This window comes from Podarcis raffonei, chromosome 2 (genome assembly GCF_027172205.1).
Source record: "Podarcis raffonei isolate rPodRaf1 chromosome 2, rPodRaf1.pri, whole genome shotgun sequence".
NCBI classification, from domain to species: domain Eukaryota; kingdom Metazoa; phylum Chordata; class Lepidosauria; order Squamata; family Lacertidae; genus Podarcis; species Podarcis raffonei.
The window spans coordinates 112,865,674-112,886,432 of record NC_070603.1 but is presented as its reverse complement, the minus strand read 5'-3'; the positions used below and the strand labels follow the sequence as shown (position 1 = coordinate 112,886,432).

General features: G+C 47.1%; 1 protein-coding gene across 1 annotated transcript; it reads right to left on the bottom strand.

The window, feature by feature from the left end:
• Positions 1-4,258: 4,258 nt before the first annotated feature.
• On the bottom strand, positions 4,259-18,377 carry LOC128408761 (tripartite motif-containing protein 10-like). The gene is made up of 8 exons (XM_053378781.1): positions 18,265-18,377; positions 14,244-14,669; positions 13,814-13,909; positions 10,642-10,872; positions 10,080-10,102; positions 9,262-9,377; positions 7,080-7,133; positions 4,259-5,804 (listed from the first exon to the last, which is right to left on the bottom strand). The coding sequence occupies exons 2-8, from the start codon at positions 14,655-14,657 to the stop codon at positions 5,251-5,253; spliced, it is 1,488 nt and encodes a 495-aa protein (XP_053234756.1). The 5' UTR covers positions 14,658-14,669; positions 18,265-18,377; the 3' UTR covers positions 4,259-5,250.
• Between the last annotated feature and the right edge of the window lie 2,382 nt (positions 18,378-20,759).

Below are 20,759 nucleotides of genomic sequence, written 5' to 3'. Positions count from 1 at the left end.
CACCGCGCTGCCCTGCGGAGGCTTTGCGCAGCTAACCCCGAAGCCTTTGGAGTGCAGCGTGAGGTACCGCTAATTCGTTCTGGAGGTCCGTTCTTAACCTGAAACTGTTCTTAACCTGAAGAACCACTTTAGCTAATGGGGCCTCCCGCTGCCGCTGCGTGATTTCCGTTCTCATCCTGAAGCAAAGTTCTTAGCCCGAGGTACTATTTCTGGGTTAGTGGAGTCTATAACCTGAAGTGTATGTAACCCGAGGTACCATTGTACAACATTTGACATGTGTCTGTGTCTGTTATTAGCTTATTGTTGATTCTGATTACTTTTTGAATGCTTTAAATAGCTGTTTTTACTCATCATTTTATCGTTTTTACAAAACCACTTTTTTTTTTACCATTAAGAGGTATACAGTGGTACCTTGGTTCTCAAAATGGCTTTGTACTCAAACAACTTGGAACCCAAACACTGCAAATCCGGAAGTAAATGTTCCGGATTGCGAACTATTCTCAGAAGCCAAACGTGCTCTGTTCTGAGTGTTTAGGGGTTGTTTTTAAAAGTCTGGAACAGATTACCGTATTTTTCGCTCTATAGGACGCACCCGACCATAGGACGCACCTTGTTTTAGAGGGGGAGAACAAGAAAAAAAAGTCTCCCCCTCTCTGCTCAGCGCCCTTCAGCGAAGTGGCAGGAAAAACGGGGCCCCTTCCATTTCTCCTCCCGCTTGGCTGAAGGGGTGCTGCGCAGCTCTGCCTCTCTGCTGAAGCCAGGAGAGTCTTGCTCTCCCAGCTTCAGCAAAAGGAACCCAAAGCCTTCGGAGTGCAGTGCAAGTTCCCGCTGAGCTCCGAAGGCTTCAGGCGGCTATCCCTGAAGCATGGAGAGTGAGAGGAGTCGGTGCTCACCGACCCCTCTCGCTCTCCAGGCTTCAGCAAAAGCAACGCCTAGCCTCTGGAGCACGGCGGGAGCGCTCCCTCTGCGCTTCGGAGGCTTCGCGTTGCTATTGCTGAAGCCAAGGAGCCTGCATTTGCTCCATAGGATGCACACACATTTCCCCTTCATTTTTTGGAGGGGAAAAAGTGCATCCTAGAGAGCGAAAAATACGATAATCCATTTTGCATTACTTTCTATGGGAAAGCATGCTTTGGTTTTGGAACGGACTTCCGGAACGGATTAAGTTTGAGAACCAAGGTACCGCTGTACACATTGTATGAAATAAAGCATTATACAGATTGCAAAGAAACAATATTAAGGGGTCCAAACCGACAGGAATGGAAAAAATGCAGAAAATAAAGCCAGCTAATTTAGCTGAGATTCCTGCATGGCCAAGGGGGTTCAGCTAGATGGCTCTTGGGGTCCCTTCCAACTCTACAATTCTCTGATTCTCATTTGTCAACGCATGGGAGAAATGTTTTCGGCCAATGTCAAAGAAACATTAGATGGGACATTTTAATACGAGCAGTGGGTAAAAGCTGATTAACTCATTCTCACCCCCACAAAATTGCTTGGGGTGCCTGAATAAGCCCAGTCAGGCTTTTGGAGTGATTATAGAAACTATAGAATGAAATTCGAAATATGTGTGGGAAGGGTTCAGCTTGGGAAGCTTGCGTTTTCAAAGGAGAAGGTCAAAGTAGCACGTAAGCAGGAGGAGGTTGGAGGGAACAGAAGATAAGGTGTGAAGGCCAAAGGCCGTTGCTATGCAACTTTGCTGGAGTGAGACAGAACATCTGCTGTTTATGAATGCTTGTGGCATCAATATTGTGTCTTTTACCTTGAAGCAGTGGCACTTTCCTCTTTGCCTACAGGGTATCTGTGGGGATGAAGTGACAACCATTGCAATGCTTTTAAGACAAATTGGGGTCTGGGTTCTTTTGGCTGCCCAGGCTGAACCCACAGCTATTGGGGCAAGTGAGTTCCCCTTCCAATATTTCCCTGAGGAGACAACCTGCTTTTCTTTGGAGCTTTCTGTTTCTATTATGTTTTTTTTGTATGTGTCGGAAGCCGCCCAGAGTGGCTGGGGCAACCTAGCCAGAGGTTTCAGGTTAGGAACGGACCTCCGGAACGAATTAAGTACCGTATTTTTCGCTCTATAGGGCACACCTGACCATAGGGTGCACCTAGTTTTCAGAAGGGGAAAAATATGATTCCCCCTCCCCCCAGCTCTGGGAGCAGCAGACAGGCTGCACGCAGCCTGTGCACTTCTCCCAGACCTTCTCCCTGCTATTATGGGAGGTGGGGGAATTCCCCCATCTCCCGCAAAACCCCACAGGAGGGAGAAGGGACTGACTCGGCCAGTCAGTCCCTTTTTCCTCCTTGGGAAAAAGCCCCCAAGAGCAGCGCGATCTTTAAAGGCTGCGCGGCTCCTGCGGGCTTTTCTAGGAGGTGGGGGAATTCCCGAGCCTGTGGGGCTGGCGGTGGGGGGGAAGCGCTGCTTCCCCCCACCGCCAGCCTCAAAACCAGGTCGGGGAGCAGCATGAAGGCGTCACACGCCTTCCCGCTGCCCCCCGAGCCTGTGGGGCTGGCGGTGGGGGGAAGCGCTGCTTTCCCCCACTGCCAGCCTCAAAGACCAGACTCTCCTGGCTTCAGCGAAAGCAACGCGAAGCCTCCGGAGCGCAGGCTTCGGAGGCTTCGTGTTGCTATCGCTGAAGCCAGGGAGCCTGCATTCGCTCCATAGGACGCACACACATTTCCCCTTAATTTTTGGAGGGGAAAAGGTGCGTCCTATAGAGCGAAAAATTCGGCACTTAACCCGAGGTACTACTGTAAACATATGGGAAAAAACTTTCTGGCAGTAAGAGCTGTTCAACAGTGGAACGGACTCCCTCAGGAGGTTGCGGCCTCTCCTTCCTTGGAGGTTATTAAGCAGAGGTTGGATGGCCGTCTGTCATGGATGCTTGAGATTCCTGCATTGCGGGGGGTTGGACTAGATGACCACTGGGTGCCTTCCAACTCTACTATGGTATCTAAAAGTGTAACCATTCTGCATGCAAGTCAATTGAGCACAAGGCTTTGGCAGGCAACTGAGTGCTTGATTTGACCTTGGGAGGAGAACTGAGAAGGAAACAAGGCCTTTTCTGCAACCTTGGAGAGGATTAATGATATCTCCAAGGTTGAATCATTCTCTTTGTCCAGGATGTTCTCTGTCCTCTCGCCTCCACCAGCTTCGTTTCTCAGAAGAGTTTCTGTTTGCAAGTGATGCCCTGCTTGCTAGTAAACAGGTTCATGGTCAGGTGTTCACATGCCTGTCTCAGCGACGTCTATGCTATTCCACGTCAACAGAATGGAAGATGGCAGGATCTGCAAGGATCATAGAATCATACAGTTGGGAGGGAACCCCAGAGGTCATCTTGTCCAGCCCCCTGAAATGCAGAGATCTCAGCTAAAGCATCCGTGGCAGATGGCCACCCAACCTCTGCTTATAAAACTATTATCCTGAGGGTCACCGGGTTCGCCACCTCTTCTTTAGAGAGTGCTTTAAGGCCCAAAAGTTGAGAACAGCTGTTTTGTGTTGGTTGTTTTCTAAAACATGCCTATCGGGAATATTTTGCTTCGGTTTTTAAAGTGGAACTGGTGTGTTTTAGCTGCTTGCTTTTGTGTGTGTGTGTGTGTTTTTAAAATCAGACATGCAATATTGTAAGAGTGCATAATGACAGGACAGAAATATTTAATTCAAGTTCAACATTCAAATTGCAAGTATTTTAAAATGTTATGAACACCTGCAGGCTTTGGGGGGTGGGAGGAAACACACATAGCCAGCTGAAGCAATGTAAATTTCAAAAAAAGTAACTTTATTCTCTGTTACATAATCCTTTTAAAAGCACACAAGTGATGGCTAAAAAATCCCTAAAAACAGAAGTAACAACACTTTTATGAGGAAAGTGTGACCTACATGTTCCCAAATCAGTATCGTGTCAAAAGTAATAAAATAAGAATTTTAAAAGTGGGAATTTCTCCCTATTAGTAATCAAATCACTTGAGGGGTATGTCCCAATCTCTTAGGACCCATCTGCACTAAATATTTAAAGCTGTAGCGTGCCACTTTGAACATTCCCAATGCATCCTGGGAACTGTAGTTTGTTAAGGGTGCTGAGAGTTGTTAGGAAACCCCTACACGCCTCAATTTCCAGAGTGGTTTCTAATCATTCCCCATTCCCAGGGAAAGTCTAGCTCTGCGAGGGAAATAGAGGGCTCTTTACAACTCTTAGCACCCTTAATAAACTACAGTTCCCAGGACTCTTTTGGGGAAGCCATGACTATTCAAAACAGCTTCAAACGTATTGCAAAGATGGGAATTAAGTTTGTCTTATTCTGACCTCATTCCACTACCACACTTGCCCACTCTTTATAGTGGTTCCCCTCCTGCAGGAAACTCCTACCTAGTCTCTCAGATTCACAGTCACCTGACCTAGAATGTCACGTGACTACATAAACCCTTCACCCACCAAAATAAACGTATTCCTCACCAGTGAGACCTCCCCATTGCAGCTACAATCCTCTTTGTGTAGAAGGGAAGCAGAGGCATGCACCGTGAGCCCCATCCCAAAATTGTACCCCAAACCCACCTCTTGACATTTCCGAAAGAGAGAGTAAGGCATGAGTAGCTGTTTAAGTACAGACCACTCTTTGCGATCGCAACCCCTGGTCATGGAGGGGACCCAATTGCGTGGAATGGCTACAAAGGGCCAACTTGCCCCTTTGCAGTTGTTGAGGGACAGATATATATATATTCCTTCATATGGAGGGAAAGAATGGTGGAAATAAAGCACAGGGAAGTAAATGCAAAAGCCCAAAGGGAGCACAGTTATATGCTTCTTCCAACTGCAATATCCTGAAATAAACCTCCTTTCTACCACAAAATAATTTTATAATAATAAGGTTTTCTGGTAGAGTTCACATTTTTTGTTTGCCCCCGACACCTGCAAAGTGAGGGCAATTCTCAAATTTGTTCATTTCCCCTGTCAAAGGTACTGGATCAATACCCCTAAATTTTTTGATTGTCTGCAGCTTTTTTATATATATTTAAAAAAGTTAGAAGGAATCATTATTTCAAAACACAGTAATGACACGGAGGGCCTCTAAGCCTTCTTGGAAACATGCAAATAAAGCAGATGGGGAAACAATCTAAAAGCTGTGGTCAGGAAACGGAATCCTGCCTGAAAACCAGTTAAAATGGCCGCCCTTATATAGTCACAGATAAAGCTCTAGTGTGTCACCACCATTCTGGGTGGGGTTTTTGGGGGTGACAGGAGGCCCCCTCAAGAGTCAGCACTTCAGAGCGAATCCCCTCTCCCGCAGCTGGAAAAAGGGCCTGATCCTCTCCCCAGCGAATGATGCCGAGTGGAAAGCAAAGATGAATTCGTCGGTATCGGCGTTGAAGAAGCCCACCCAGCCTAACGGGTAGTCCAGGGCCACCAGAATCTTCTTGGGCTCCTTAGTCAACATCAACGGAGTGGTTTCGGGGAAAGTTAAGGCCAAGACTTCGTGAGGCAGGTACGTGTCGCAAAACGGCTTCCTCAGAGCCCAGATGCCCTCGTCAGGGCTGACGTTGAAGGGTCCTTTCCTCGCGAGCGAGTCTCTCGCCACCCCCAGGGTCCAGCTGCCTTCTCCCAAGACCTCCACCGTCCACCACTGCGTCCCCGAAATGAACCTCTCGCAGCCGAGCACACAGACCTCCCAGTCAAATCTGTCCAAATGCTGGGAAATGTTTTTCTTCCGCCACTCCCTCTCCTTCCACGACGGTTCCCATCGCACGCTCTTCCGGTCCGGAGTGAGAACGAGATAGGGGTGCGCTGAGTTTGGATCCAGAACAACATTCACTGCAGGAAAGAGGGAAGATTGAGTGGCTTCAGGGAAGAAGGCCTGTGGCTTAGCAGTAGAGGCGCATGCCTTGCATGTCAGAGTAATAATAATAATAATAATAATAATAATAATAATAATAATAATTTTTATTTATACCCCGCCCTCCCCAGCCAAGGCTGGGCTCAGGGTGGCTAGCAAGCAATAATAAAAACAAGTTGAATGAATACAAATTAAAATACAACATTAAAATATTGAAACATTAAAATATTAAAATGTTGCCTCATCGCAGGAGGAGAGAGGAAAAGAAAAAAGAAAGAGAGGGAGGGAATCAAATTGGCTCAAAGCTAAAGGCCAGGCGGAACAACTCTGTCTTACAGAGAAAGAAATCAGATCCTGCAGGGCCCTGGTCTCATGAGGCAGAGTGTTCCACCAGGCAGGAGCCAGTGTTGAAAAGGCCCTGGCTCTGGTTGAAGCTAATCTAACTTCCTTAGGGCCCGGGACCTCTAGGGTGTTGCTATTTATGCACCTTGAGGCTCTCCGTGGGGCATACGGGGAGAGGCCGGGGTTTCCCAAATATGGGTCTCCAGCTACAATTCCCATCATCCCTGACCACTAGTCCTGCTAGCTAGGGATGATGGGAGTTGTAGTCCAAAAACAGCTGGAGACCTAAGTTCGGGAAACCCTGGTTATAGACCATACTGAACTGGATCAGCCAATACAATGATACCTTGGTTCTCGAACGCCTTGTGACTCAAGACATTTTGGCTCCCGAACGCCGCAAACCCGGAAGTGACTGTTCCAGTTTGCAAACGTTTTTTGGAAGCCGAATGTCCAACACGGCTTCTGACTGAGTGCAAGAAGCTCCTGCAGCCAATCGGAAGCTGCACCTTGGTTTCTGAACATTTTCGGAAGTTGAACGGAACGGACTCCGTTCGAGAACCAAGGTACCACTGTAGTTGGAGTCAGTACAACACAGCTTCCCATGCAAAGGATAATCTTCAGCTGCTGCAGAATCACCCCCAGACTCTTCCCCAAAACTTCAGCTGAATGTAGGCAGGAGGCACAGCAAACAGCCACAGGTTCCTCAACCAATTTTATGAGTTCGTGGCCGGAGTGCCATTTGATCTCACACTCAGGGCAGTGCCCCTCATCCTATGCTATTCCATCTTCCGTACATCCTCACTGCAAAAGTAGCCCCCTGGGTTATGCAGAGGGGGCTCTCTTAGACCCCAACGCCTAAACACCACCTCCTGTTAAAATGTCCTCTCTCTGTGTCTCCGCTGGGAAGTTACCTGTTTTGACAGCTTCCTCCAAGTTGTTTGCTTCCAGAGCTCGCTCCAGGGAATCTGTGAAGGAGAGGGAAATTGCTTAGAGCCTCAAACATAAAGAAAATGGCCATGGGCAAGGAAGGAACATCTGCAGAGAGTTTGAGGGTCCTGTTCCTGCCTCCCTTCCCCAGGCCTAGAGTGGGGCCTGACAGACTACAATATATATATATATATTCCAGTAGCACCTTAGAGACCAACTAAGTTTGTTCTTGATATGAGCTTTCGTATCTGCTTTTGGTATCTGAAGAAGTGTGCATGCACACGAAAGCTCATACCAAGAACAAACTTAGTTGGTCTCTAAGGTGCTACTGGACAATTTATTATTTCGTGGTACCTCGGGTTAAGTACTTAATTCGTTCTGGAGGTCTGTTCTTAACCTGAAACTGTTCTTAACCTGAAGCACCACTTTAGCTAATGGGGCCTCCCGCTGTGCCGCCAGAGCACGATTTCTTTTCTCATTCTGAAGCAAAGTTCTTAACCTGAAGCATTATTTTTGGGTTACCGGAGTCTGTAACCTAAAGCATATGTAACCTGAAGCGTAACCTGAGGTACCACTGTATTATTATTATTATTATTATTATTATTATTATTATTATTATTATTATTTCTACTGCATCAGACCAACATGGTTACCTACCTGAATCTAGACTACAAAAGGACCGCTTACCACCCAGCAGAGAGTACTGCTTACATTCTTTTAAACTGCTTTGTAATTGCGTTTTAAAAAATTGTTTTAACACTCTGTGTGTGTGTGTGTTTTTGGGGTGTGTTATCCAGCCACTTTTGTTTATATTTTATGTATTTTGTGTTTTTCTATTGTAATTTTATCTTGTGAACCGCCCTACAGCTATAGGGCAGTATATAAATTTTATTTTGATGGTGATTTCATGAACAACAACAACAAAAACCAGCTCTCTCAAGGCTCAGAAAACCCTAGGGAGTCAGCATTTAAGTTGAGATCATGCTGTCTGGAATAACACTGTAATCAAGTCCAACAACATACAGAGGTGAAAGTGAGGGGAGGATTTCCAAAGCAGGAAGAGGAGGCTTTTTCCATTTGTGCCGGTGCACTTGGAGACTTTTTGCTAATTGGGACAGAGACAGAGCAATGGTGGCGCTGTATCTGCCCATTTATACCTATTAAGCCTTTTCGGTCAACCATGCCCACCTGCCCTACTGAGCAAGCCACAATGGGTCACCCAGTCAAAAGCACCCACCTTCCAATATACCGTAGATGGGACCTGTTATTTATTCAGTGGGCTGTGTTGTCTGAGCTTGAGCCTGAGGATTCTGAGCCCCTGTGTTCTGATTCGATACATGATATCCAATCACAGGACATTTCAGGATTTGGGTCTCTGCCATTGGCCCTTAAACTCTGAGTCATGATTCGCAGCTTGGAAGTTCAGACAGCCAATCACGTTGGGGGTGGGAGTGGCCCAGGCCTTCAGAAATATATATAAGCAATTGCTTTGCCCCCCGTTGTCGAGTTTTGTTGGTTCAATAAAGGTTCTTGCTGTTATCACTGTGTCTTGCCTTGTGGGAACTCACCTACACTTTAGGACCTTCACAGGACTTGCAGCTATCATGATTTGTAGCCCCCAAGAGCCTTTTGTAAACTCATCTAAGACAGCAGCCTTACATGTTGTGGTGGCAAATTCCGTAGCTGGAATATAGGTTGTGTGAAGGAGAAATAGAAGCAGGCAATGCCTCTTTTTTGAGGGACCTTGCAGGGGAATTGATTTCACACACCCCGTTTTTAATGACATTCGTTGCAGAGGAGCCTGAAATTGGAGCTTTCTGAGAACACCTGTAGCCATTTCCCTTCCTTCAAACGTCAGCTGTGTTGGAATATTCTAGAAAGAACTTGAGAATTGGTCCTGAACAGGTTGCTAGGCAACAAAAAAATCTACCCAGCAACAGGTGCCTATATTAAGGGCACGTGATCAACAAGGGTCGGTGTGTAAATGAGCATGAGTTTCTGGCCAGATGGGTGGAAGAGGAAAGGATTGTGTTACTTTATTTGTATTCAACCAGTGTACATGTTTGTAAATAATAAAGATACTCAGTTAAAAGGAAACTCCGCTGCAAGTCTATTAGAAGAAGAAAACCCAAGAGTAAATGCTGCACACACATCAACAAACTGTACCTTTGTAATTCTCCATGGCCTCCTCTAAAGCAGTGTTTTTCTGAACGGCGATTCTGAAATGGGCTTCCAAGCAGGAATGAAGGTCCACCAAAGGCTCTACTAAATTCTCCTCACACCTGGAAGGAAATACAAAATAGTAAAATAATGCCATTCTCCGTGAATTTGAATCATTAAAGGACAAGACGGGCTTTTAACTCAAGAACCACTCTTGAACAAGTGCCTGGGCCTGGCATTTTAAAGCTTGAGACCTCTTGTACGTTTTAACATTTATTTTTTAGTAAAAATAAAAATTATAGACCACTTAATCATGAAAGGAAAAAAAAACCTCCAAGTGGGTCACATAAAACAATGTAAAATAGTAATAAAAAAAGAGCTTCTCTCCTAAAGCTGGATCAGGCCCAGATTGTATCTGGCCCAGTATCCTTTTGTCGTTGACAAACCTATCCTCCATGAAACCCCAAAAGCAGGTAGACAGCTCTCACATTGCAGAGGAAATAAGAAAGCCACAATCTTCCATATTATCCCTACGAAGAAAACTGCTTGCAGCAGTTGATTGTATCTAAGGGATGTTAGAACCATATTTTACAGAGATCCATTTATGCTTGTTTTTTAAAATGAAAACAAATGTGTGAGGGGGTGGGACACGCCCCCAGCGAAAAATAGCAGGGCAGCACCAACACAAAAATAAATGAGACAGACAACAGTGTGAACCACACACAGTGAAGGAAAACCGCGTCATTTGTTTGCAGGAACACCCCCAGTGTGACCGAAACTCGCCCACACAAAGAGCAAAGGACACAAAAAGGAGAGCTACATACCTACTGATAACATTGCTAACGTCCTGAAAGAAAGAGAAATAGATCTCAGCTACACAGACAAAAGGGAAGCAGGTGGCGCTGTGGGTTAAAGCACAGAGCCTAGGACTTGCTGATCAGAAGGTCAGCGGTTCGAATCCCCGCGACGGGGTGAGCTCCCGTTGCTCGGTCCCTGCTCCTGCCAACCTAGCAGAAAGCACGTCGAAGTACAAGTAGATAAATAGGTACCACTCCGGCGGGAAGGTAAAGGGCGTTTCTGTGCGCTGCTCTGGTTCGCCAGAAGCGGCTTAGTCATGCTGGCCACATGACCCGGAAGCTGTACGCCAGCTCCCAATAAAGCGAGATGAGTGCCGCAACCCAGAATTGGCCACAACTGGACCTAATGGTCAGGGGTCCCTTTACCTTTACACAGACAAAACACACACAGGGCTTCCTCTTGTCCTAGTGGTGATTTCTTTGTCTGTGGAAAGCAAATGGCCGTTCCTAGGATCGTGCCTCCTTCATTCCAAAGGTCCTGAAACATGCATTTTGTGTGTGTTTGTGTGCATGTGATTCTAAGTCTCACCTGCAAGAATTCTCTCGGGGGCTGCCGGCACTTCCCTCCCATCTCCGCAATCAGCCCATTGAGCCGGGAAATCTCCTCAGAGACTCTGGCGAGGTTCTCATCCTGCTTCCTCTCCAGCTCTTCGGTCAGGTCTTCCAGCTGCTCTAGCCAGAGGTGCTGTTTCTGAACGAGGTACTCGTGCATTTGCTCAAAGGCGGACATGATCTTCTGCTTCTCTGTTTCTAACTGTTTCTGGGAGTGTGAGAGAATACATTAAGGAAAAATAAGGGAGAAGAACAGGGCCAGATTTAGGTTTGAGGAGGCCCTAGGCCAGTGTTTCCCAACCTTGGGTCTCCAGCTGTTTTTGGACTACAACTCCCATCATACTTAGCGAGCAAGACCAGTGGTCAGGGATGATGGGAAGTGTAGTCCAAAAACAGCTAGAGACCAAAGGTTGGGAAACACTGCCCTAAGCTACTGAAGGTAATGGGGCCCTTTATATGCCCAGCTGTCTTTTGTCAACAACAAATTGTCACTGTTTTTTGTGTTGAATATATGATACAGTGGTGCCTCGCAAGACGAAATTAATTCGTTCCGCAAGTTTTTTCTTCTTGCGAGTTTTTCGTCTTGCGAAGCACGGTTTCCCATAGGAATGCATTGAAAATCAATCAATGCGTTCCTATGGAAACCGCCTTCAGACCAGGTCCGGGGACAGTCTGTCCCCCGACCTCTTCTGAAGGCTGGGGGGGGGGACAAGGGCTTTTCTTCCCACTGCCAGCCTTCAGAAGGCTGTTCTGAAGGCTGGCGGTGGGAAGAAAAGCCCTTCTCCCCACCTCCCACCCCACAAGCTCCGGGGACAGGAGGGCTTTCCTCCCGACTGCCAGCATTTTAAAAGCCCCCAGGACAGCGGAGACTTCTCCGCTGTCCCGGGGGCTTTTAAAATGCTGGCGGGCGGCAGCGAAGCCTTCGCTGCCGCCCGCCAGCATTTTCAGATCGCCCCGGACAGCGGAGAAGTCTCCGCTGTCCCAGGGGCTTTTAAAATGCTGGCGGGCGGCAGTGAAGCATTCGCTGCCGCCCGCCAGCATTTTAAGATCGCCCCGGGACAGCAGAGAAGTCTCCGCTGTCCCGGGAAGGCAGGCGGGGGGGGGGAAGCAAAGACTTTTGCCCCCCCCCGGCCTTCAGAAGAGGTCCAGGACATCTTCTGAAGGCCAGTGGTGGGCCATAGTCTTTGCTCCCCCCCCCCCGCCTGCCTTCAAAAGCCGTCGGGATAGCGGAGAAACGCTCTGCGCTTCTCCGCTATCCCGGGAAGGCAGGCGGGGGGGGGAGCAAAGACTTTTGCCCCCCGCCAGCCTTCAGAAGAGGTCCAGGACCTCTTGTGAAGGCCGGCGGTGGGCGAAAGTCTTTGCTCCCGATGGCCAGCATTTAAAAGAGGTCTCCGGAGATTTCCCTATGGGCTTTCTTCTTGCGAAGCAAGCCCATAGGGAAATTCGTCTTGCGGAACGACTCAAAAACGGAAAACTCTTTCGTCTTGCGAGTTTTTCGTTTTGCGAGGCGTTCGTCTTGTGAGGCACTACTGTATATATATAAAAAGCAGAGACATCGCGTTGCCAGCAAAGGTCCATATAGTTAAAGCTATGGTTTTCCCAGTAGTGATGTATGGAAGTGAGAGCTGGACCATAAAGAAGGCTGATCACCGAAGAATGGATGCTTTTGAATTCTGGTGCTGGAGAAGAATCTTGAGAGTCCCATGGACTGCAAGAAGATCAAACCTCTCCATTCTGAAGGAAATCAGCCCTGAGTGCTCACTGGAAGGACAGATCCTGAAGCTGAGGCTCCAATACTTTGGCCACCTCATGAGAAGAGAAGACTCCCTGGAAAAGACCCTGATGTTGGGAAAGATTGAGGGCACAAGGAGAAGGGGATGACAGAGGACGAGATGGTTGGACAGTGTTCTCGAAGCTACCAGCATGAGTTTGACCGAACTGCGGGAGGCAGTGGAAGACAGGAGTGCCTGGCGTGCTCTGGTCCATGGGGTCACGAAGAGTCGGACATGATTAAACGACTAAACAACAACAAGCTACTGAAGGTAATGGGGCCCTTTATATGTCCAGCTGTCCTTTGTCAACAACAAATTGTTGCTGTGTTTTCAGTTGAATATATGCTATATGGTAATTTATGGACCTCATAGGTATCTAAAGCCATTTGCACATAACAAAATATGCATTTTATCAAAGTAATTGTTGAACTGAAATATAATTTTGGAAATGTACAGTTTTCCCCCCTTTACCACACTTAGTTTCCAGTTTGCTGGGATTTTACATGTGTTGTTTATTGCCGTAAAAAGTTTGGCCAAAAAGATGGCCCACCATTGGGTATTTGATTTAAATACCTCAGGGGGGATCATATCCTCACCAGGAGCTTTGCCATTTTTTAATGTTTTAATTTTTGGGGGGGGCCCCCAAGAGAGTGGGGGTGGATCAGGTTGGGGAACCTTGGGGCCCTTCAGATATTGCTGAACAACAAATCCCACCATCCTGGTCATTGGTTGTCCTTGTTGGGACTGATGATAAGAGAAGTTCCCAAGGGACAGCTGGGAGAGTTTACCTCTTTCGTAGTGGGATAAAACTTAAGATCTACCTTTGAGAGAGGCATGGGAGTAGCCAGGATTTTTTGGGAGGGGGCAGGCTTTTGCTAGGAGGACAGAACTTCAGATTTGTATTTATTTTCACTGATGGGGAGGGCAACTGGCCCCCGCTCCCCCTTGGCTATGCCCATGGAGAGGGGATTTGTATTCTTCTTTTTCTGTTTTTATTTTTGTTTAGATTAAGTTTTTTTAGTGTAGCACATTATGAAAAGTCTTAATAATTTAGTTATTTTTTTAACAATCTTGAAGGCACCAAGCCAGGGAGGTCTGAATTACAAAAACTGACACGGCTGGTTGTTCAGAACTTGCAGGTACAGAAAAGGGGGTACCTTGCCTCGATATCGTACCCACAATCTCTCCGACAAGAGATTGTCTTCATGAAGTGTACTGGAGAGGCAACCCCCTTCCCATCTCAGTCCTGCAGGCTGACCTTCACAGGTGACTTTATCAGTCACGTGGCCATGATGTCATTTGATTGATAGGTGGGTGGCCCCTGTCCATCTGTCAATACTGCCCCACAGATTCCCCACCGTAATGACATAAACCTACCAGACATTTCTGCTTTTTCTGATCTTTAGCTAATTTCCGGTCCACAAGCATTTTCCTCTCTTGCTTCAAAGACTTCACATAGATACCAATTCTCTCCTGAAGAGAACAGAAAAGTCATTTAGGCTCTGTCAGGAGCTCAACCCACCTGATGTAAAACAGTCATTTCCTTAGAAAATAAAGCCCGATTCAAGGCAACAGATTCTTCCCTGCCCGCCCAACTGCTAGGTTGGCAGGAGCAGGGACCGAGCAATGGGAGCTCACCCTGTCGCGGGGATTCGAACCGCCAACCTTCTGATCAGCAAGCCCTAGGCTCTGTGGTTTAACCCACAGCGCCACCCGTGTCCCAGCAAGTGGCTGGTAGCCAGGTGCAAAATGTGCCTGGCTAATTTTGAATGCTGCTCCTCACCCACCTGCTATGGCAATTTCCTACCTTATACTGGTGAGAAGCCTCTTCAGCGGGAAACACACTGTGGCCTCTGTGCAAGTTCGACCCGTCGCACACCTCGCAAATGGGGACTTTGTCATCCATGCAGAAGAGTTTCAGGGGTTCCCCGTGCGTCTTGCATACCCCATCCTTTCCCTCAACTTGTCCTTCCTCCTGAATTTTCTTGATAAGCACAAGGCTTGCCAGTTGCCAGTTTGGGCTGAAGTTATTTGGCTCAACCTGTTCTCTGCACAGCGGGCAGGAAGGGTCTACGTCGGACTCCCCCAAATATTGGGTGATGCAGTCTTGGCAGAAGTTGTGCCCGCAGTCTACAGTCACTGGGTCTTCGAAGTACTCCAGGCAGATGGAACAGGTTACTTCATCGTAGAATGACGTGCTGGTGGGACTCCTGGTTGCCATGGCTGCCTCCCTCTGAAGCAAAAGGAAAGGTTTGGTTAGCGAGAGCTCTGTGGATCAGGCCAAAGGCCTATCGAAGGCCTGCAATATTTTCTCACAGTGGCCAACCAAAAGCCTGTGAGCAGGACGTGAGGACAACATCCCTCTCCCCCTGTTATTCAGCAGAGCATTTCCTCTGATATAGTCATCACTGATAGTTCGGTCCGCCATGAATTTGTCCAACCCGATGAGGCTGTGCTTCGTTTATTTATCACTACAGTGGTACCTCAGGTTACAGACGCTTCAGGTTACAGACTCTGCTAACCCAGAAATAGTACCTCGGGTTAAGAACTTTGCTTCAGGATGAGAACAGAAATCGTGAGACGGAGGGGGGGCAGCAGGAGGCCCCATTACCTAAAGTGGTACCTCAGGTTAAGAAAAGTTTCAGGTTAAGAACAGACCTATAGAACAAATTAAGTTCTTTACCCGAGGTACCACTGTACAGTCACACTCATATTGCGTCCGCTTCAGGTTACATGTTTTTGTGTTGCATCCCGCAGCAACCTGAAGTACCAGAATGGGTTATTTCTGGGTTTCGCTGCTCACGCATGCGCAGAAGCGCTAAATTGCGTGTGTGCATGTGGAACTGTGGTGCTTCGGCTTGCGTCAGTTCCGTGTTACAGACGGGCCTCCAGAACGGATCTTGTCCGTAACACGAGGTTCCACTGTACAGTGGTACCTCGGGTTAAGTACTTAATTTGTTCCGGAGGTCCGTTCTTAACCTGAAGCACCACTTTAGCGAATGGGGCCTCCCGCTGCGCCGCCGGTGCACGATTTCTGCTCTCATCGTGAAGCAAAGTTCTTAACCTGAAGCACTATTTCTGGGTTAGCGGAGTCTGTAACCTGAAGTGTATTTAACCTGAAGCGTATGTAACCCTAGGTACCACTGTACATCTTTATCCAGTGCTTTTTTTCTAGGGGAAAAAAGAGGCGCCAGAACTCACCATGAATACCTCCTTGTTCTCTTAGGATAGCAATGGCGCCCACCTGAGAGATGCCGGAAAATCAGTTCCGGCTAAAAAAAAGCCCTGTCTTTATCACACCTTTCCCCCACGGAGCTGAAGGCAGTGTGCGTGGTCTTTCCTCACAACCACCCTGTGAGGAAGGCCACCAGAGAGCATGACCGGCACACAGTCACCCTGTGAACAAAATGGCTGAGCAGGGATTTGAAGCCTGGTCTCCCAGGTCCTAGCCTTAACCACTACACCGCACTGCCTTTCCCTGCCTAGAACTGTGGGAGATGGGGGCAGGGAGACCCACTGAGATCCCCTGGGTCCATATGACTGCTTTTTCCAGTTCTTTTACATTGACTCCTCTGCTGCTCTGATTCTTTTATATGGGATAATCCGTCCCTTCCTTTACCATCACCCAAACCACCACCTATGTAGGTACAGATACAACTCTTGCTCCTTAAGATGGACTGGATAGAGAGATTCTGCAGATGTTTTATGAATGTCCCGGACACGGTAGAGCACATTCTCTTTCAGTGCCCATTGTACAGTACGCTCCGTCAACGCGTGCTGTCCCCTCTTTTGGGTGGTCTGGAGCCCCAACAAGGTGAATGTGTGGGATTCTGCCTATCCGACGTTGACCAAAGGGTAACGGCGGGGGTAGCCGAGTTTTTGGTAGTAGCCCTCCAAGGAGCGGGTTAGCAAGGAAAACCACTGATTTTATATGTATATATATATATATATGTATGTAGCCAACTGCTGCCTTTCTGTATATATCTCAAGGCTTTTATATGTTACTTTCTCTTTTATCGTTTTATTTGTATAATGCCTAATAAAGGTTTGAATAAGTAAGTAGTAAGTAGATGGACTGGATAGAGGAATCTGTAGAGCTTGGCTGTTGTACACTGAGAAAAAACTAATTTTTCCATTGCTACTTAATTCTACCTATCAAACTGTTTCTTAAAAAAATATTTACTCTCCCACATTCAGCTTTTTGTCCTTTTGTTGTGCTAGACAAAGCTGAAGGCAAAAGAGGGCTCCTGTTTCCACCTTTTCTTTTTAATGTGCTTTTCTTCCTATGAGGAGGAAGAACAGCACTTGCAATTTTGGAAGAGGAGCCTCAGAGTCATTATTACTCTGCACTTGCTCAAGAGCTATATTCTTTTGAGATTTTATTTATCTCATTCAAAATCCACGCCTAAACTACTTTAAAATTCCCAGGGGATATAACAAAATAACAAATAAAGACTAAAAGACTACCTCTCTCTCTCACACACAAAAAATGCAAACAAACAGCATTATAAAAACAGAAATTCAGGAGACCAGTGTTAAAATCCCCAACAACCAGAAGCTGGCTGGGTGACCTTGGGCCAGTCTCCAACTCTCAGCTTAACAGGGTTGTTGAAAAAACCTTGAAAAAAGGAGGGTGGGTGAAAATGCTGAACACCTTGAGCTCTTCTGAGAAAATGTGATATAAACACAATACAATAATAAAATAAAGGAGCAGGCAACTCCTGAGGAAGAAGATACGCCTTCACAAGATGTCTGAATACCATTTCACATACGACTGGGCACAGTTCAAGTACAGTGGTCCCTCGGGTTACAGACGCTTCAGGTTACAGACTCTGCTAACCCAGAAATAGTGCTTCATGTTAAGAACTTTGCTTCAGGATGAGAACAGAAATTGTGCTTTGGCGGTGCGGCGGCAGCAAGAGGCCCCATTAGCTAAAGTGGTACCTCAGGTTAAGAACGGTTTCAGGTTAAGAACGGACCTCCAGAACGAATTAAGTTCTTAACCCGAGGTACCACTGTAGAATAAAACTTTACATGGGGCTGTGGGGCTGTGGCACAAATGGACCATAGATGGGAAAGGGGAGCCAATAGCTGAAATGTTTAATGTTCAGCATTTAATACTGAATCAAAGTGGGGCCAACACATTGAAACAGCAAGGCCCTGCCTTCCTGCCTTACCTCGTTTTGCCTCCAAGCTGAAAGCTGAAGCTTTCTTGGCTAACCACACCCTGTTGCAAACTCAAAGGGGGGAGCATTAAAAAAACTGGTACTTTGAAACGCTTATCCCTCACTCTTTCTCTTAGGCACCCCTTTGCTAAACCCACGTGTGTCACTTTTCATTCTAATAGCATTTATGAACCGCTTAATCAAAGCAGGCTCTAGTAAAACGGTAGATGAGAAGCAGCGGAAATCCAGAAGGAAATTAAGGTAAATTAATATTAAAAGAACAGCAACCCAGATATACTATTTTTTTTACTGACTGTATTTGATTTACTGCCTACCCAGGCCTCAGGACAGGTCACAGCCATTTAAAACACAGAGTTAAAAAAAAGAATTCAGAAATAAACTAATAAATTACACATAATTTTGAACGGGAAGAGAACCACGTGCGCCACCTTGTGCTCCTTGCATGGAAAACGGGATAGAAAATGCAACCAAATACAATACATATTTTCTAATATTTCTACGAGAGAGGAGAAGGATTGAATTTCTTGCACGGTGGCTTGTTTTGTTTGCTCAGGACAAGGGACCACCCAAACCCTACAACCCCCCCCCCCAAAAAAAGAAGGCTCTCTCGCTTCTCACAGCCCTGCTGCACAAAACCATCACCTTAGCTTTTCCGCTTGCAGAGCGAGCGCCGCTTTCCCAGGCTGCGAATTGGAGACAAACCAAAGCAAGGGGGATAAAAGGCGCTAGTCCCTCTGAAAATTCGAAAACGCCTCGCCTGGGATTGGTCAGGACGGTTCAGGCTGCGCTCCTCCGTCCAATCGGGGAGAGGGGCGGACCAAGCGCAATTACAACACACAAACGCACCCCGCCCCGAAATCTCGTTTTTTTCCAGCCGTTTCTGCGATGCTGTCTGGGGTGGGAAGAATTGGGAAGAAGTGTTAGCTGCCTCCCACGGGGATTTGAACCTGGGACCCTCCCTGTGCAAAGCGGCTGGATGAGTCCCCTCTCTGAAACCTCCGTGTAAGGAATTATTAGAATTTAAGAGTTGGAAGGGAACCCCAGGGGTCATCTAGTCCAACCCGCTGCAATGCAAGAATCTCAGCCAAAGCATCCGTCACAGATTGCCATCCCACCTCTGCTTAGAAACCTCCAAGGAAGGAGAGCCCACCAGGATATGAAATAAGATTTTTAAATTTTATTTTTGTATGGGATCTTTATGAGCTTTTTTGGGGGGGGGGAGAGGGGAAATCTCCCTGTATTTTTTTATTTCATAAAATTTTATATGTGGCTCATTCATAGGGAAAAACCTCCAAAAGCGGTTTACAAAAAAGGATAACGCAATTAAGATTATCACTTAGAAATGTACACCATACATGCATATACAGTGGTACCTCTGGTTGCGAAAGGGATCCGTTCTGGAGGCCTGTTCGCAACATGAAAAGAACACAACCCGCAGTGGCGCGTCTGCGCACGTGTGGGTTGCGATTCGCTGTTTCTGCGCATGTGCGTGACATCATTTTGCGCATGCGGCGAAACCCGGAAGTAACCCTTTCCAGTACTTCCGGGTCCCTGCATGATGGAACCTGAAAGAACGTAACATGAAACGGACGTAACGTGAGGTATGACCGTAGTGTTTTATGTGTTATTCAAAAGGAAATCAAAATATTTCACTCTCTAGGGTCTGAGGGTGAAGCAGGAGAACTGCCATGGGCATAGCCGGGGGGGGGGACAGCTGCCCTCCCCAGCAAGTAAGTAAAGGTAAAGGGACCCCTGACCATTAGGTCCAGTCGTGGCCGACTCTGGGGTTGCGGCGCTCATCTCCCTTTATTGGCCAAGGGAGCCGGCGTACAGCTTCCAGGTCATGTGGCCAGCATGACTAAGCCGCTTCTGGCGAACCAGAGCAGCGCACGGAAATGCCGTTTACCTTCCCACCGGAGCGGTACCTATTTATCTACTTGCACTTTGGCGTGCTTTCGAACTGCTAGGTTGGCAGGAGCAGGGACCGGGCAATGGGAGCTTTCCCCGTCGCAGGGATTCGAACCGGCCACCTTCTGATCGGCAAGTCCTAGGCTCTGTGGTTTAACCCACAGCGCCACCCGCGTCCCATCAAGTAAGTAAGTAAATAAATAAAATACTTAACTGGCCAATTGTGTCACAGATAACTCAGTTCTGCCCCCCCCCAACACAAACCCTGGTCCCTCCTAAATCCTGGTTATGCCCATGGAAGCTTCTGGTGCGAACTCTCGCCTACCACATGCAAAACGGGGTGGGGAGTGGGAAACCAGAGGTCCTGCCTGGCTGGTTGAGCCAAAACTAGATTCCTTGCGAAGGTAACATGGCTGCAATCTGGTGTTTCCTTGAAAGAAACCTCACAGAACTCAATAAAAAGGTAAATGACCCCTGACAGTTAAGTCCAGTCGTGAATGACTCTGGAGTTGAATAACAATAATAATAATTTTTATTTATACCCCGCCCTCCCCAGCCAAGGCTGGGCTCAGGGCAGCTAACAAGCAATAATAAAAACAAGTTGAATGAATACAACTTAAAAACAAGATTAAAATACAACATTAAATCATTAAAATACAGCCTCATCACAGGAGGAGAAAGGGAAAAAGAGGGGAATATGGGTTGAGGCACTCATCTTGCTATATTGGCCGAGGACTCAAATAGGGTAGCATGCAAATGCACCTTTGCTACTAGGTTTTGCTAACTGTCAAAAGATGAAGAAAGGTGGAACAGCTGTGTGTCCTTGGCGTTAAAAAGAGGGATCACTGCCAAGACCACAAAACAAGATTAGCAGCTTCTGTCCGTTGCACTGTTTTGGATAATCAGGTTCTCTGTGCACACAAGTTGAAAGGAAGCAACATAAAAGAGGGGCTTTTTAGTGGGATAGGCAGCCTCACGTGGCCAAGATCCTCAGGTCTTGCACGCAGGGTTTGATACTGTTGCTCACTGCTACCCCAAACTTTGAAAGGTGACATTTCAGGGGTTCCAGGCATTGCTGCGGGGTTTGTGTTTTTGGAATTGCGGCACAGCAGACTGTGGCACCTCCAGGATATATGGTTTATTGACACATACAGTGGTACCTCGGGTTACAGATGCTTCAGGTTAGACTTCGCTAACCCAGAAATAGTACCTCAGGTTAAGAAATTTGC

Bases quoted from the DNA above. Each gene is read 5' to 3' on its own strand.
- LOC128408761 (XM_053378781.1), bottom strand. From the start codon at position 14,657: ATGGCAACCAGGAGTCCCACCAGCACGTCATTCTACGATGAAGTAACC. The intron at 13,910-14,243 runs GTAGGAAATTGC...TGTTCTCTTCAG, and splicing joins AGGCTTCTCACCAGTATAAG to GAGAGAATTGGTATCTATGT. The intron at 5,805-7,079 runs GTAACTTCCCAG...TCTTTCCTGCAG, and splicing joins GGAGGAAGCTGTCAAAACAG to TGAATGTTGTTCTGGATCCA.